Consider the following 16,993-nt stretch of genomic DNA (forward strand, 5'->3'; position numbering starts at 1 on the left):
TGACTGACGTGGTGACAACCCGCCCGTTTTCGCCCAGGGACACCCTGTACCCATACCATCATCTCTTTCTGACAGTTCTTTCACATCTGCCCTGTCCACATTTCTTGTCCCTTCTTCATCATCTCTTTCTGGCACTTCTTTCACATCTGTCGCGTCTACACCTGTTCTCCTTTCTTCGGGCTGTTGTTGCTCACTGATATGGTGACAGCCCGCCCGTTTTCGCCTAGGGACACCCTGCCACCAAAATCACTCTCTCTGGCAATCTCTTTCTGACAGTTCTTTCGTGTTTCAGACACTCTGGTCGCGTCTACACCTGTTCTCCCTTTTTCGGGCTGTTGTTGCTGACAGATATCGTGACAACCCGTCCGTTTCGGCCAGTAAAACCCGGCATCAATGATATCACCATCTCTTTCTGACAGTTCTTTCTCGTCCGTTTTCGTCCGTTTTCGCCCAGGGACGCCCTGCAAAAATATGACCATCTCTTCCTGGCAACAGTTCTGTCATCTTCCCGTCTTCTCGTCTTCTTCTTCGTTGTGTCTGTCGCGTCTACACTTCTTGTCCCTTCTTCGGGCTGTTGTTGCTGACTGACATGGTGACGACTCGTCCGTTCTCGCCCAGGGAAGCCCGGCACGACTTCACCGACTCCTGCCCGACTTTCCCGGGGCGTCCGTTCCGGCAGGAGCCGGGCCGCAGCTGCCTGCCCGCGCGGGCCCCGGCCGATTCCTTGGCGGCGTTGTGGCACTCCCGGAGCGAGCGGATGAACTTGCGCACGGTCCGGTCGCTGATGCAGTAGCAGACCGGGTCTATGGCGGAGTTCGCGATGCCCAGACACTGCAGGAACGGGAACACCCCACCAGCGTCCACCTTTGATGGATGGAATAGAATAACTTAAGTGCGCAACAGATGTAGCGGGTACAACGTATGGCAAAATATACATACATAGTTGGTGATGCTAAGGCCACACCGACTTAATTTTATGGATGGCATCCTCTGAAGACCCCCAAACTAGTGCGCGCGAGCGAATAAAAAATTTCGGCCAAAAATAAAAATGATACAAAACCACAGGAATACAAAGCTGGTATTGGGAATTTGCGGAAGTACATAGCGACGTATACGACAAGCCGGCACATGCTGGCTTTTTGCGGAATTTATGAATCGGCAATTTTTTTTTAGAACAGGCGAAAATCAATGTGCGCGCGATGTCATCCATAAAATTAAGTCGGTGGAATATTGTGTCAGGAATTTATTACATTTTCTCGTTTTGTCAGCGGATTGTGTACCTTGGACATGGGATCCTCCTGGAAGTCGAGCCAGATCATCAGGCTGAAGTACGGGAGCCAGGAGAGCGCGAAGAACGCCGTGAGGGCCATGAACACCGTCACCACCCTCCGCCGGCCCAGCATCACGTCGTTCTTAGAGTTCATCCGGCAGTGAGAGCCTGGAAAAGAGAAACTCATGTCAATCTTTCGATTTCAAGATGTTTTCTGTAACATCAGGACGATACAAAAAGTAAATTTTCTGACCCTACTCCATTGCAAATTCCAATTGCCATACAGGAAGTCGGGTTCCCAATGTGAGACGTATCAGGTTTGTTTATATTTTGATATTTTGCGGTGGTGCTACAAAATGAGTGTGCCTCGTGTGGGTTATTTTATTGCCAACCATAAGTGTCAGAAATGTGTAATAATTGAGCAAATATGTTGAAAAGTTAAAGTAAATTGCAATATTACAATCACACGAATATAATGCCCATTTAAAACTCATTCTCTCTCTCTCTCTGAGTTCCAGGAAAGAGGAATATAACACTGCGTGGCAACTAGGTAAACGTTTAGGAAAACCGTTATGTAAAAAACAGCGTTGGCATTTATTTCCGAGTAGCTCTGAGGACGCGACGTGTCAAGTCAGATTTGCATGTATTTGTATTGTTAATGTATTATTTACTGTTTAATTATTTTTTCTGATGACGGCGGTGATATAATTTTTTATGAGTTTCTTGAGTGCGCTGTTAGATTGTCTGTATTTCTTTATTTAATGTGTTAAATACTATCTCTCTGTCTCCCCCTCTATCTCCTTCTGCCTCTCTCCTTCTCTCCCTCTCTCTGTCCCTCCCCCCTCTCTCTGAGGTACAGGGAATACGATACTAATAATTACACTGCGTGACAACTAGGTAAACGTTTAGGACAACCGTTACGTAAAGCTGAGAACGCTGGCATTTATTTCTGAATAGCACAGCGGACGCGACGTGTCAAGTCAGATTCTCCGTCGCGTGTTGCCCTTACATCATCCTCAGTCCGGAACTAACCATCCTGGCACGGGTCGGGAAAGGGTTAAGCCTTAAATGCATCCGTCGACGCACGGTTGACCTTTTGCTGAAGGCTCGTGCACCTGATTTTCGCTGCAGTGCCAATCAGACGTGGAGAGTTTGGTTCCGGAAAAACTGCTTGTTGTGGAGAACTCACAAGGGCGGCGACCTCACATGTGGGAAGCAACGTGACTACCGCATTCTGGATTTCAGAATTGCCAATTACTACCAGAACTATTGGATAGTCCAATTATTTTGCTCATGAGCTCACTCGTAGGTTCATCTGAATGCAGTTAAGACTTAATTCCAGTACTACAAAAGCCTTTTTATTGATTTTTTTCACTCAAAGGTTTAAGATTTGTGTTTGGACCAAAGTCTTTCGAAAACCACTCACATTTTTTTTATTTCAACATTTAACACAGGAAATGGTGACAGCACACATGTTTTCAACTTATTTTTATGCAGCCACCAATATAGAGGACAATAGACAATATACTCATTTTTACCTGAGTTAAGTGAGGAAAGTGGTGTAAAGTGCCTTTCCCAAGGGCACAAGATCGGTTGCATGGCAGGGTTCGAACCCGGGACCTCTTGGTTCTGAGACGCACACTCTCACGTAACCTTTACGTAAATTGTTTGTTGTGCCGACCCCACATATGAGACGCAACGTGACTGCTGCATTCTGGATTTTGGTACATGGTCAACCCTGTTTCGTAGAATTGCCAATTACTACCAGAACTATTGGATAGTCCAATTATTTTGCTCATGAGCTCAATCGTAGGCTCATCTGAATGCAGTTAAGACTTAATTCCAGTACTACAAAAGCCTTTTTATAATGGCCACAGGGGCATACTTCTATTGATATTTTAGACTCAAAGTGTAAGATTTGTGCAAGGCCTTTTGAAAACCACCCACACAATATCTTTTTTTATTCCAACATTTAAGCATAGTACATGTTGACGGCACACTCAATTATTCAACTTATTTTTATGCCAACACCAAAAGATGACAATACATTTTAATACAGTACTCATTTCACCTGAGTGAAGTGAGGAAAGTCGTGTAAAGTCGTGCGTTTTTCCAAAGGGCGCAAGATCGGTGGTGTGGCAGGATTCGAACCCGCGACCACTTGGTTCGAACGTTCTGAGACGCCAAGCGACCAAGTTGTTTGGGAAGCAACGTGACAGTACTACATTTTGGACTTTGGTCAACCCCGTTTCGTAGAATTTCCTTTACCACCAGAACTATTGGATAGTCCAATTATTTTCTTATCATCTCGCCGGATCGGATTAAAAGCTTTTTAATGATGGCCGCAGGGTGTAACTAACTCCTGTCGATATTTTTGACTCCAAGGTTTAAGATTTCTGTTTGCGCCAAGGCCTTTTGAAAATCACTCACTTGGTGGGATTGTGAGACGGCACAATGTGACATAATGCACCTTTCATAATGCAAAATCATAATGTTTACCTTCGCATATGGTCTGCTCTGTTAATTCTTACTCAAAGTTCAAAAACGCATTCATATACATGAACAGACAGGAGTCTTAATTTTTCCTTCTATAAAATTGCAACATGATGTAACCCAACACCACTTACCATGGTGACAGACGGTCTGGTTCAGGTCACTGACCTTATTTGTTTGGAGAAGAAGAGGAAGAAACTGAGGAAAAACAATGTTTTTCTTCGGGAAATATAGTAAGAAACGAACCTGGTTTCTTCTGGAACACGGTGTCCCGGCGCCAGAGCTTGTGGGCGATCTTGCCGTAGGTGACGCACATGGTGCCGAGCGGGAGTGCCAGGAGCACCGCGAACAGAGTCAGGTCGTACCCCTTCTGTCCCGCGGCGGACGGCCACTGCGAGGGGGAGAAACAGAAGTATATTATATATATATATATTCTGCCACAACGTACAATATTCAACTATTACTAACGTTACATGTACAGACATTTTTGTTAGAATCCAATCGTTTTTTGTAATATCTTGATGAGTTCTGTCAATATTTATATATTTGTTTCACTTGTTCTTTGATTGATCATTGTATTTTAGTTTCTATATGTTAATTCGTGCTTTGCTTGTATCACGTATTGTCTGGTGGCGACATGAATATAAGTGTAACTTGAGTGTGTCGCCACCACGTCTTGTCACTACATGTTTCAATAAAAGATACAGAAGTAATACATACATTAGAAATATGACTTTTTCTCTAGTGCTTATGTGTATGATATGAAATAGGGAAATAGGTTTTGTTTAAACACATGCAGTTCATTTCTATATTTGTTATAACGATACAGTCTACATTCCGTTACAAAATAGCATTAGTCCTCTATTCTAGTCAAATTACAAAAGTTACATGATCTTTGTGCAACAGGTGACCCCAAATGGAACACGCGTTCTGTTCTAAAAACGCCAAATCGAACATGGCAGAACACGGGTTCGGGTTCTAAAATTCGGGGACTTTCGGGCCCAAATTTGACTAATACGTTACCTCTACATAAAAGCCATATACCTCATATTCTTATAGCACAGGTCTGGTGTATGAGTGGTGGGATGCTTTTTTTAAAGATGCTCAAGGTTTGGCAATCCAGATAACGTTACATAGAGACGTGGAACTCCTTAAACTTTTTGCAACTTATGATTTATATTGCTCAAGATTTATATTAGTTGTCATTTCTTAAATGAGAAAGACTTAGTAGTCGACGCTAGAAAGTCTATTTCTTTGTGGCTATGCTTGACATGAATCAAATAAGGGAGATAAGAAACCTATTAAGGACGTTTATTAAACTGATTTTTTTTATAATGGCTGCTTCGTGGCGCTCAGGCGAAGTACGTTTATTAGAAAACCACTTGATAAATGGCAAGCTAAAGGATTATTCAGCTGAAATACAGAACTTCAGCGGAAATGAAGACTCTCATTTTACACAAGGGACAATCTAGACATAGGAAAATTGTATCTTCCTCTGTCTTGTCATAAAAAAGGTATAAACCTGTTAGACTTGTCTGTAGTGACGAAAATGGACGTACTATACAGTTGGCTACTACAGGCAGGATTCTTACTGTTTAAGTGAATGGGAAAGTAATTAACTAAAGATTCAACCAAAAAGTGGCCGAGATGGCTTGGTGGCCAGGACCATGAACCAATGACACAAAGTCGACGCGCTTCCGTTGTATATTCATTGATCGTCAAAAGACGCCTAATTTAAAAAAAAATCGGCATCTAAAGAACCTTTGCTGTAGGCCATGACAATGTGAACAGCGCTAGCGTACTGAAAATCTACCCTGTCAAATTAGACGTTACTGGGTGACCGACGAACATCATCCGATCCCTTAACATAGCGCAACGATAGCGAGACTACGGGGCTTATTACTGCCGAAAATGCTCATTTGAGCTCGCCGACTCGTCGGTAAAACGATTTTCCTGCTATGTGATGGGGTTATTATGGTAAGAAAAAGCTCTTCACCACTACAAAAACGGACTTCAGCCACTCACAACGCTCATGATGACACTGATTATTACTTACTTTACTGCACCTCAGCAACAAGTTGGGAAAGGAGGCTTAGAGTTATTAAGATCTCTTGTACCTTTAGTGTCTTTTCCTACGTTTAAGTCGACCAAGAGGTTCAATAAAACTTGTCATTACATCATGTATGACATATCTGAAAAGTGATTTTCTACACTTATTTCGCTGGTCCATCGTAGTTTAGAGCTGCTGGCCGTTTTGAAGTTGAACCTGATGCTCAACGCAAATGAAGCTGGTGTGTTACGCCGAAAGGCGGTTATACCGGCTATACAGATACAGATACAGATACAGATACAGACGCACATTATGCACTTTACAGGTAGCCCCTCACTCCCATACCCTACTAACTGCCGTATCTTTGATATTGTATTCAACGTTAACTATATTCATCACTCTGGAAGATTTGACCAATCTCATTAAAATAATGCTGTGCTATAGGTATTGGTGCGCCAGTCACTTTCATTTTATGTTTATGTTATATTTTATGTCATCTTTATTATACATTATATTACCTTTGTATTATGTTTTATGAGCAGCGGATTCACATAAGCACAATACGTGCTTCCTATCCAATGCTCAAAAAATCCATGTGAATAAGAAAATTAAAAAAAAAAAACTGTTGTTTGCCTTTACACTGGACGGCCAGTTTGCCAGAAATAGACACCGACAATTGCAAGAGGAGGAAAGACTAGGCGCCGAAATGCCTGGGGGTTAGCTAATGTCGGACGTCACCGACTGTTCTGGATAAAACACCGGCTCCACGTCTCGCTAGAGACCCGCCGCCTAAAGGCGTCCATTTTTCAAAGCTTTTAGTGTGTTGCTCAAAAAGAGAAATTTGAAACGCCGTATTCGATACGCTCGCTATAAACTCGCACACGACGCCATTGCGTCCTTTTTTGTGCATGCCTTCGGGCGCGAGTGGCTTTGGGAGAACGTGTATCTGATATTCCGGACCTATTCGCATGTTCAACCCATTTCCGTACTATATAGAATCTTTATGCCCTTTCCCAATAGAATAGAATTGTCCGGATGGAGCCGAAATCACAGTGAATCTATTCGGACAATTCTATCCTAGTGGGAAAAGGGCCTTAGAAATGACCAAATAAAACTGATCTGAAAAAGTCTGTCGGGGCATAGATAGGGGACATTAAGTCTTATAAAACCCATTTTTTCCTGAATCATTTCATCAGGTCGGCGAATGATAGAATAGCAGATTTCTTTATTCAAAGCCATTTATTTAAGAAATAGTTGTGAATAAAGGACTTTCCTATTCAGTTAGAAACATATTGTCTTTGTTGTATTCGATGTGGAATTGACAAATTTTATCGTGTACTAAGCATGATGTTTCATCTTCTGTTTCTGTATCAGTGATTAAGTTTGATGTATGTAAGGAGGTCATCAATTCATCAGCTCATGAGTAAAAAGACACCTCAAGGGCATGCGAGGGGGGGGCGAAGGATGTATCTAGTACAATAGATTTCAACAGACTCGATGCTTTGCACAGATTTACATATATATTCAATGCAAAGATAAGTAAATACATAAAAGACTGTTTTGTTATTAGAAAAAAATGCCGAAACTCGTGATTAGCCCTACTTGATTGTATGATGTATTAGCTCTTGATGTTTAGTAATTAGGACGTTAATTCTTATTCTATACACTTTTCTTTTTATACCATGTTCAATAGACGTTGCCATACATTGTACCATGTACAATTGCCGTGCAATAAACTTCTTCCTAACGAGGCATATCAACAGAGCTGTGCGGGTCGTTTGGCAATATAAGCTCAGCGAACCGCTGAATATGAGCTTGACGTACATGGCAACTGATTCCAACGTTCGCGTTTATTTTTGGCCCGGAAAAAATGGATTTGAAATGTCATATTCAATCTTACTCTCCACCACCAACCGTGCCCCCGTGCCATTTCGTTCTTTCCCGCGGGTTTAATATAACAAGCATAAGGTTAACTGGGCTGCGCGGGTCAGTGAACAATGTGGGTTTGACGTTGAGTGGCTAGAACGTTCACGTTTCCTGAATTCCCTTGAATTTGTGGATCCAACTTTCAAAGCTACTGGATTTGTTATGTTTTGTTGCAGAAAATTAATATGAAAAGTTTGAATGAAAGCTCATTCTGTCCTTTCTTGTTGGTAGAAGTCATAGTAAATGAAGTTTGAGCTTAGTTATAAAGTTTGAAATGTTATATTCAATTTTACCCTCCACCAAATAAATGTGTCACTGCCCCATATTGTCGTTTGCCACGGAGTGTTCTTAAGAAGTAGAAGGTTAACTGGACAGTGAATGCACTCGATCTTATGAATTCAACGTCAAAAGCTCAGGACTGGATTTGTTATGTTTTGGTCCAGAAAATGAATTTGAAATGTTTGAATGAAAGCTCATCTGTGTTGGTAAAAGTCACAGTTATAAATCTTGAGTTGAATATTGAACGTTGAATGCCCTCGCTCTAGTGGATTCAACATTGAACCCTCCTGGATTTGTGCTTTTTTTGGTCCAGAAAATGAAACTGAAATGCAAACGCCCCCACCAAACAACCGTGCCCTTTGTCCTTTTTTGGTCCAGAAAATGAATTTGAAATGTTTGAATGAAAGCTCATCTGTGTTGGTAGAATTCATAGTTATAAAGTTTGAAATGTTGTATTCAATTTTAGCCTCCCTCTCCACCAAAGAAACGTGTCCCTATCCCCATTCTGTCATTTGCCACGGATTGTACTAGCTTAACAAGTATAAGGTTAACTGGGCTGTGCAGGTCAGTGAATAATGTGGGTTTGACGTACATGGCTTCTAGAAGTGGCTCAAACGTTCCTGTCTACTGAATGCCCTTGCACTTGTGCATTCAACTTCCAAAGCTCCTGCATTTGTTTCTTTTTTGGTCGAGGAAAATGAATTTGAAATTGAAATTTCTAGAAACCATTAACGTCAAGTAAGTAAGAGGATAGCAAACTAACAAGTTACATGTAGGTTAACTGGACTGTGTGGGTGGGTGAGTGAGGAATGGGTTTAACGCACATGGCAACGTAAAATAGGTTTGACGCACATGGCAACTCGGAGTGGCTCATGCTTTTCCTGGATGCTTTCGATCTCGTGGATTCAACTTCCAAAGCTCCTGGATTTGTTATGTGTTTTTGGGGTCGAGAAAGATAAATTTGAAATGTCAAGTTCAATACTCAGGTACGAACCGCGCGCCCGACGCCATTCCGCCCTCGGGCATTTAAGGGCAACCGGGTCAAAACGATAAGCGATGGTCACACATAACCTCCTGACCTTCAAATAGCAGTCTTAGCTGTTCAATCAAGCTACTGAGGAGTCTTGCTGTCCTTTCCTCTGCCCTTGTACCAAATTTGACTTTTATGGCACGGCACTGTGACTCACCATTTACATTTTATTTTGTTATGTAAGAAATGACAGTTCGAAACAAAATTGACATTTTTTGTAATGCTTTAGGCTGGATGCCAGACAGTTTCCAGGACCTACACAGGCCAGCCCCTGGGCTCCAGGGCCAACATGCTAGCCTGGGTGCCAGACTGCTTCCAGGGCCTACACAGGCCAGTTCCTGGGCTCCATGCTCCCAATGAAATTATACCACAGCGCCCCTCACAGCGCCCTAACCCACTCTGGCTAATAACTCTGGGCTTAGCGTGCATCCAGGCTACATATTATGCTTTACCAAGCAGATGAAACTATTTTCGGAATGGAGGTACCTTGTCCGGTTTCCTCTCTGAGAAACAGCAAGGAAATAGTCTCCAGGCTAGTACTACATGGTCTTCAGCACAGGGAAGCCTGTAAGACCGCTCCTTGCCTACTTAGATGTGTTGCAAAGGGACACCGGTCTTTATGCTGATTGCATGGAGAAGGCTATGCAGGACAGGAGCTACTGGGCAGCTATTGTCGTTTGGGTGGCGGAGGAGGACTGGCACCTGGCATAAGTGAGTCAAGTACCTTCTCCGAGCACAGCACCACGTCCACCTGCACGGGGTAGATGATGTTCTTGACCTCTATCTCGCTGAAGATGGCGATGGGCAGCATGATGACAGCCGAGAACAGCCAGGTGGCCAGCACGGCGCGACGCACGCGGCTCTTGGTGGACAGCACCTGCGGACAAGACATCGGAGATCGTTTTAACGAGTTTTATAGAGCAAAGCTACAAGGGCCAATTCTGGGCAATGAACTAACACTCACGTGCACTGCAGAAGCATCTCTGCTCCCTAAGTCGGACTTCTGGCAATCATCATCATCTTCCTCAACACACAGACACACAGACACACAGACACACAGACAGACCAAAAACAATCATGAAAGTTCATCTGTGTTGGTAGTTACACGTTGAGGCTATGTACATCATGATCAGGGCCCATCACCCTTCAGGCCTTTGGGCCGGCATCGTTTACAAGGTACATTGGACCCAGTGTTGACGTCACACTTCAGAGAAGCCACGTGGCAAGCCTCATTGGGTCAGTCTACTGAAGACAACCAGAGCGACTGGTTGAAAGCTCTAGGTGGGTCGAAGTGAGAACTTCTACCTTATGTGTTGGAACAAAAATGTTTAAAGAGACCAAAAACAATACCTCCGTTTTTCGCGGAGGTAACGAACACTACTAAAACTTTAATCTTCAAGCAGATTCTATGTGGCAAGGGGAGTCTATATTGGCCTCCTGTAACCATTGGCTGGTCAATGCAATATTTATGTATGATTACAGGAGGCCAAAGGAAACAGGCAACCAATATAGACTCCCGATGATTGCTCCACAGAATCTGCTTGAAGATCACTTAAATGCCTACCTTGGCACGTAGAGGGTAGCATATGGTCACGTGACAAGACTCACTGGGTCACTGATGACTGATTGATCGGTGACTTATCGAAAGCTCTAGGTGATAACCTTTACCTTTTGTGTTGGAACAAAGGTTTTACCTTGAAACAGACCAAAAACCATACCCCCATTTCACGGATATGATAAACAGTAACACTTGGAGATTGTTGAACAATACTAGAACGCTGCCTACCTTGGCACGTAGCGGGTAGCAGATGGCCATGTATCGGTCCAGGCTGACCACGGTGAGAGTCAGCACACTGGTGGAGACAACAACAGCCTGGACGTACGGCAGGGACTTACACAGCACCGGGCCGTACACGTAACTCTGGTACACCTCCATGCCCAGGTTGATCGGCACGCACAGGCAGATCACCAGCAGGTCACAGACTGCCAGGTTCAGCATGAAGGCGTTAGCCACCTGGGGGAGAGGATAGAGAACGTAGATGAATGGATGAGTGAGAGAGTGAATGGAGACAAAAGGAGGACAATGTATTGACGAGAGAACGAAAGAAAAAGAAAATAGATCAATGGATATGCATGTGGAAGGAAGGAAGGAAGAATGGAAGAAATGAAGGAAGGAGGGAGGGAGGAATGAATGAAGGAGGGAGGAAGTAATCAAAAGCTAAGGATGAAAATAGGAAAGAAGGTAGAAAGTAAAAAAGGACAGAAAGGAAGAAGGAAGGAATAACAAGTTAAAATGAAAATAGGAAGGAATGAAGGAAGGAAGGAAAGTGGCTAGAAATGAGGAAATAGACGTAAGGAAGGAAGGAAGGAAGGAAGGAAGGAAGGAAGGAAGGACAAAGAGCAAGGAAGGGAGGAGGGCAAAGAAAGAGAGAACAGAAGTTGTCTGACCTTGTCCATGCGGCGTCTCTTCATCAGCAGCGCCAGCACCACGACGTTCCCCGCGAACCCGACCAGGAAGATGGCGGCGTACAGGACGATGAGCGCGATGGAGGTGGGGAGTGTGTAGGTGAAGAGGAGGTCGGCGGCGTCCCACTGAGGCGCAGGGACCAGGTCCGCCCAGCTCGCGTTCATCCTGCCTGCCCGCTGCAGGGCACGGCTTAGCTCCTCCATGCAGGTAGATGTTCTGGTGGCTGCAAAGACTGTAAAAAATTTGTCAGACAGTTACCATTTGCCTTGTTCATGGATACTGTCTTGTGGCTGTACCACCTGCCGCGCTACTAGGCCTCGTCAAGTGTTCTCAATATATTCATTTAATTAAATGTAATGCCATGTATAAAATGTTGTACAGTATTCTTATGCACTGTATGGCCATGTCGGCATGGTGGCTCACAGGGTGTCCTTATGTCCACCTGTTCTACCATGCCTTCCATGTATAAATGGAAAATTGTAATAAACAAATAAATAAATTTGACACCCGTTAGACTGGCATAAAAAGATACCGTGCTGACATTTCCTCCTGGCTGCAAAGACAGAATCAATTATTAGTAAGGTAGTATCCATTTGCCAGCAGTAGATTAGCGTAAAAATAATATACATACACGAGTACAAAAGCAGAGCCCAGTTAACCTTCTACAGGCCATTTCCAACACTTCTGCGCCCATTTGCAACTTTTTCACACTCATTCCCAACCCTACCACACCAATTCCCAACCGTTCCACACCAATTCCCAACCGTTCCACACCCATTCTCAACCGTTCCTCACCCATCTCCATCTCTTCCACAATCATTAACACCATCAGATCTGTCATTACGCCCACTAAACTAGTAAAACGAACAAAACTTACCAAAGCAGGAAAGTTTATAGACCCTACTCCTAGCTCAAAAGTATCCGTATCTGGACCAAAATGTTCAAGAAATGGAAGATGTTCAAAGATATGAACTAGGGACTAGAATCGTGCTCAAATTTCCGGAGCCTCCAGTGGTGACGTCAGCCCATGAAAGCTGTACAAAGAGCAAACCTACGCTTCTGTTTGAAGATATCCGCTCTCAATGCTGTTATAGATGTAGTTAATCACGCTACTTAATGGTTCAAAGGCTAATGTTTTACCCTCATCCTGTTCACGTGTGTGCGTGGACTGTTCATTCAGCATTTCATGTAGGAGGAAGCATTTCATGTGGAAAGCAGCACGTGCTCGTGTGTGGTGCTCTATATATGATGATTTACGTTTCAATGAGTTACTCATATTTTTTTGCTGAATTGCAACAGATTTTAAGAGAATTACTGCCACAAAATTCGAATATATCTTAAGATGTGACAACTCTCGCAATGCAAAATATATGCAAATACATAAATCATGGTTATTTTGTTATTAGAAAAGAGGATCTAAGGTAAGAAAAGAATCAACTTCAATCTTGTCCATGCTGTCTAACACAGTAAATACTAGAGAATTGGCAAACAAACGGCTACTTCAATGTGACAAGGGTTAAAACAAGATCGGGAAACTCAAATCAATCATACAAAGCCGGTGCACAGTCTGTGAACATCTACAGGATGCGTGACTCTAAAAATATCGACAAGATGACAATTAGATGTGTGTGAAAGTGGCACGCAGCTTCCGAATTTGCCGAGGAAGACGATATTGTTGGGCAAACGAGACATAACTGGGGCATGGCAACCAACCCTGGTCATTATCGACATCATTATTGTCCATGGTGAGAAAATAATTACTCTTTGACGACGTGAGAAGGTCTACAGATACAGATCTAGGTACTCAGCTGGAGGGCGGTAAGTAAGAGAGCCAGAGCCGGGCAGTAGATAACTTGTAAGATACCTTTTGGCTATCTTATTACTCAAAAGAGAACAAAGTTCATCGTACCTGAATTGACGGGGTTTAAACACCCGGCCTCCAGGTGAAGAGGCAGGGTCGCTAGACATTAGACCACTTCTCTGCCAGTTATACTTTAATCTCATTTGATGGCACGTAGAATCTTAAGGTTCTGAGTTCGAATCTAAAGGTTTGGGTTCGAATCTAGAGGTACTGGGTTCGAATCTAAAAGATCTGGGTTCGAATCTAAGGGTTCAGAGTTCGAATATCTCCTAGACGAACAAAGAAAGGTTTGCCCTTGAGAAAGGCACTTTTCAACACATATTTCCTCGCTATTTGACCCAGGCGAAAATGAGTACCTAGCTAGTTTCTGTTAGAGTAATCTTCTCGGGCGGGAAATACAGTCGGAGGTCCCGTGTTTGAGAAGACGATGGTCATGATTTAAAAGACACAACTGCCCCAGTTGCAAAAGGAATCTCGTCACCCATCTGATCCATAATGGAGTAAAATCAATGTTCGCCACATCCACACGACCGCCTCTTCCTAGCGTGCTGGAAATGTCAGTTCATTATCTACCAACAAAGTGAGTTGGAAGTGGGGCATCAGCGCTGCAGATCGAGCGAAGGGCTTCCTCGCGGCAATGGTGTCAGAATTGATCACCAGTGTAGGGAGAATTACGGTGCGGTCACATTCGTAGCAGGCCGCGGCATGATTTTGATGTATAATTTTCAAGCATCATTCTTTCTTCTTCTTTCCATTGAAGAGACCGCCTCCATCATCGTGAAGACTATGTCGCCTGTAGGTGAGGCTGCATACCAGGAATGAGTAATCATGTAGAGGTGTTGCTAGTCTGTCCCGTATCTTAAGTTCAGTAAGGGGGTAGGGGCAGAGTCAGGATTTTGGATCTGGAACTGCCCAAGGTGGGAGAGAGGGTGACCTGACAGCTGAATTTAGAGCGACACATGCACGGCTAACTCAAGACATGAAGATACGAATTGAAATATATTGAAGCAACAAATGGGTAAAGCTGGGTCGATCTTTGTAACTCTCCGGAAGAAGACAGCTGACTTTTGGACGACACATGCTTGTTTCGTATCGCAGGCTGGTTCTAGCTATTTAGTGCTTGATCACCGATGCAGGGAAAATTACGGTGCGGTCATATTCGTAGCAGGCCGCGGCACGGTTTTGATGTGATGTATAATTTGCAGCAGGCTGTGACAGAACTAACCGCCAACAAGGATGAAAGACAGCATTTCTGTAGAAAGACAGATGAATGTAGCACGATACATGCACGGCTAACTCAAGACATGAAGATACGAATTGAAATATTGAAGTAACAAATGGGTAAAGCTGGGTCGATCTTTGTAACTCTCCGGAAGAAGACAGCTGACTTTTGGACGACACATGCATGTTTAGTATCGCAGGCTGGTTCTAGCTATTTAGTGCTTGATCACCAGTGCCGGGAAAATTACGGTGCGGTCACATTCGTAGCAGGCACGGTTTTGATGTGATGTATAATTTTCCAGCAGTCTGTGACAGAACTAACCGCCAACAAGGATGAAAGACAGCGTTTTTTTTACAAAGATAGATGAATGTATACCACGTTACGTGCACGGCTATCTCCTGAATGTCTTTAGGTTGCGATCGTAGGGCGATCGGACTTGAAGATACGAATTGAAATTTTGAAGAAACAAATAAAGGACAGTCGTGGGTTATCATTATTAACCGTTAACATTGTCGTTTTACAGTCTTACAGCACAGTGTAAAAAATACTTGTCCTGGAGTCCTGGCTTTTGGCAAGGTGTTGCTGTTCCTGAGCTGTCTCCCTGTGGCAGTCGCACGTTCAGGGGGAACAAGGTCGTGAAGAGGGTGATCAGGGTCCAGCATAGATATATAGCTTTTTTGAAGAGATCTGGTGCTGCTGACACCCTCCTTTCCTTCACCTTCCAGCTTTAGTTTGACTACCGAAGCACCAACCCACGGAAGCCTGGCTAAACATCAAACTGAATTAAAAATGAAGGTCTAGGGATTCTAAGAACACCCTGACTACCAAATACCCCAGTCCAACCGGCAAGCAGTTGGCTTTTGTTTTTGCATATCCGTCCGCGTTTCTTTAAACTCTGCGCAAACAAGCGAAGACGGGCACACCTTCAAAACGCCCCGACTACATTCATTCATGCTGAAACTAGCTCATAACTGAACCTTGCCCTTCACCTCTCCACCCACTCGCCTCTGTAAAACCTACGCGCTCTCGGGGCAGGGCGGCTTTATGAATGAATGAAAGGTTGCATGAATGAATGAATGAATGAATGAGATAAAGGTAAGGTAAAGGTCCTGTGGCCCTATTAGGTCTGTAGAGGCAGTGGGTTGTTAATCCACTGTGTCTAGGGCACGGTATTGGAAGGCTGAGCCCATCCCTCTCCTTCGAACCGGGGACCTCTTGGGTCTGGGCCGAACAATCTACCGTTACGCCACACGACCCCACCATGAATGAATGAATGAATGAATGAATGAATGAATGAATGAATGAATGAATGAATGAATGATAGCAGCTGAGGTAGAAAAGATGACCAGAGAGAGCTACAAGAACAACGACAGCATTCTAGCAGAACCCTTCACTGTAGCAGAGGTAGCTTCAGTGTGCATGAAACTGAAGAATGGCAAGAGTGCCGGCAAGGACGGTCTGACGTACGAACACATGAAATATGGTGGAGAGCCGCTGTGGGTCAGGCTGACAAACCTCTTTAACATGATGAGAGAAGAAGAACACATTCCTGAAGCCTTCAAGAGAGGGGTCAAAATCCCACTACTAAAACAGGGGAAGACAGACAAGACAGACTTTGATGCACACAGAGGGGTTACTCTGCTCCCCTGCATGGCAAAAGTGTGGGAGAAAGTCCTGTTTGAGAGATGGAAGCCTTGGCTACAGTCACATGGTCTACCACACCAACTACAAAGCGGAGGTCAAAAGGGGTGCAGCAATGTGACAACAGCTTTTATTGTACAGGAAGTCCTGAGTCACTACAACGAGAGAGGAAGCAGAGTGTATGGATGTTTCCTGGACACAAGGAAAGCATTCGATACTGTGTGGCTTGATGGAATGCTATATAAAATCTTCAAAGAAGGGACGAATGGGAGAATGTGGAGGCTCCTCAAAGCAATGCACACAGGAAATAGATACACAGTTTTACTGAATGGAAGACACTCAAGAGAGTTCACAACAACGAGAGGAGTTAACCAAGGGGGCGTCCTTTCCCTGATGTGTTACTAGCTCGCAACAAACGACGTGCACCAGGAGCTGAAAACCCTGAAGTGTGGAGTCTCAATAGGAGGACTGAATTGCAGGTCACCAGCCCTGGCAGATGACATCTGCCTCCTTGCTAGTACAAGAAGAGGCCTGCAAGAGATGATAGACAAGATGGAGGACTATGGGAAAAGGTGGAGGTTCAAGTTTGCACCTGAAAAGAGCAAATGCATAGTCTTTGGTCAGAACAGAGGGGTGTCTTTTACAACACGACCTGAAGTAGGATGGAGGATGGGAGCTAACAACATAGCAGAGGTATCCCATGTAACACATGTGGGAGTTCAGCATGAGTCTAAGCTACAGTCTGCAAATGCCA

The 16,993-nt window shown here is 43.9% G+C and overlaps 1 protein-coding gene across 1 annotated transcript; it reads right to left on the reverse strand.

Moving 5' to 3' along the window:
* Positions 1-546: 546 nt before the first annotated feature.
* On the reverse strand, positions 547-11,718 carry LOC109462645 (gastrin/cholecystokinin type B receptor-like). Its single transcript, XM_019759205.1, has 6 exons — positions 11,497-11,718; positions 10,835-11,062; positions 9,773-9,925; positions 4,010-4,154; positions 1,281-1,438; positions 547-864 (listed from the first exon to the last, which is right to left on the reverse strand). The coding sequence occupies exons 1-6, from the start codon at positions 11,716-11,718 to the stop codon at positions 547-549; spliced, it is 1,224 nt and encodes a 407-aa protein (XP_019614764.1).
* Positions 11,719-16,993: the final 5,275 nt, after the last annotated feature.

The sequence above is a fragment of the Branchiostoma belcheri genome, unplaced genomic scaffold (assembly GCF_001625305.1).
Source record: "Branchiostoma belcheri isolate BF01 breed outbred unplaced genomic scaffold, Haploidv18h27 scaffold12, whole genome shotgun sequence".
NCBI classification, from domain to species: domain Eukaryota; kingdom Metazoa; phylum Chordata; class Leptocardii; order Amphioxiformes; family Branchiostomatidae; genus Branchiostoma; species Branchiostoma belcheri.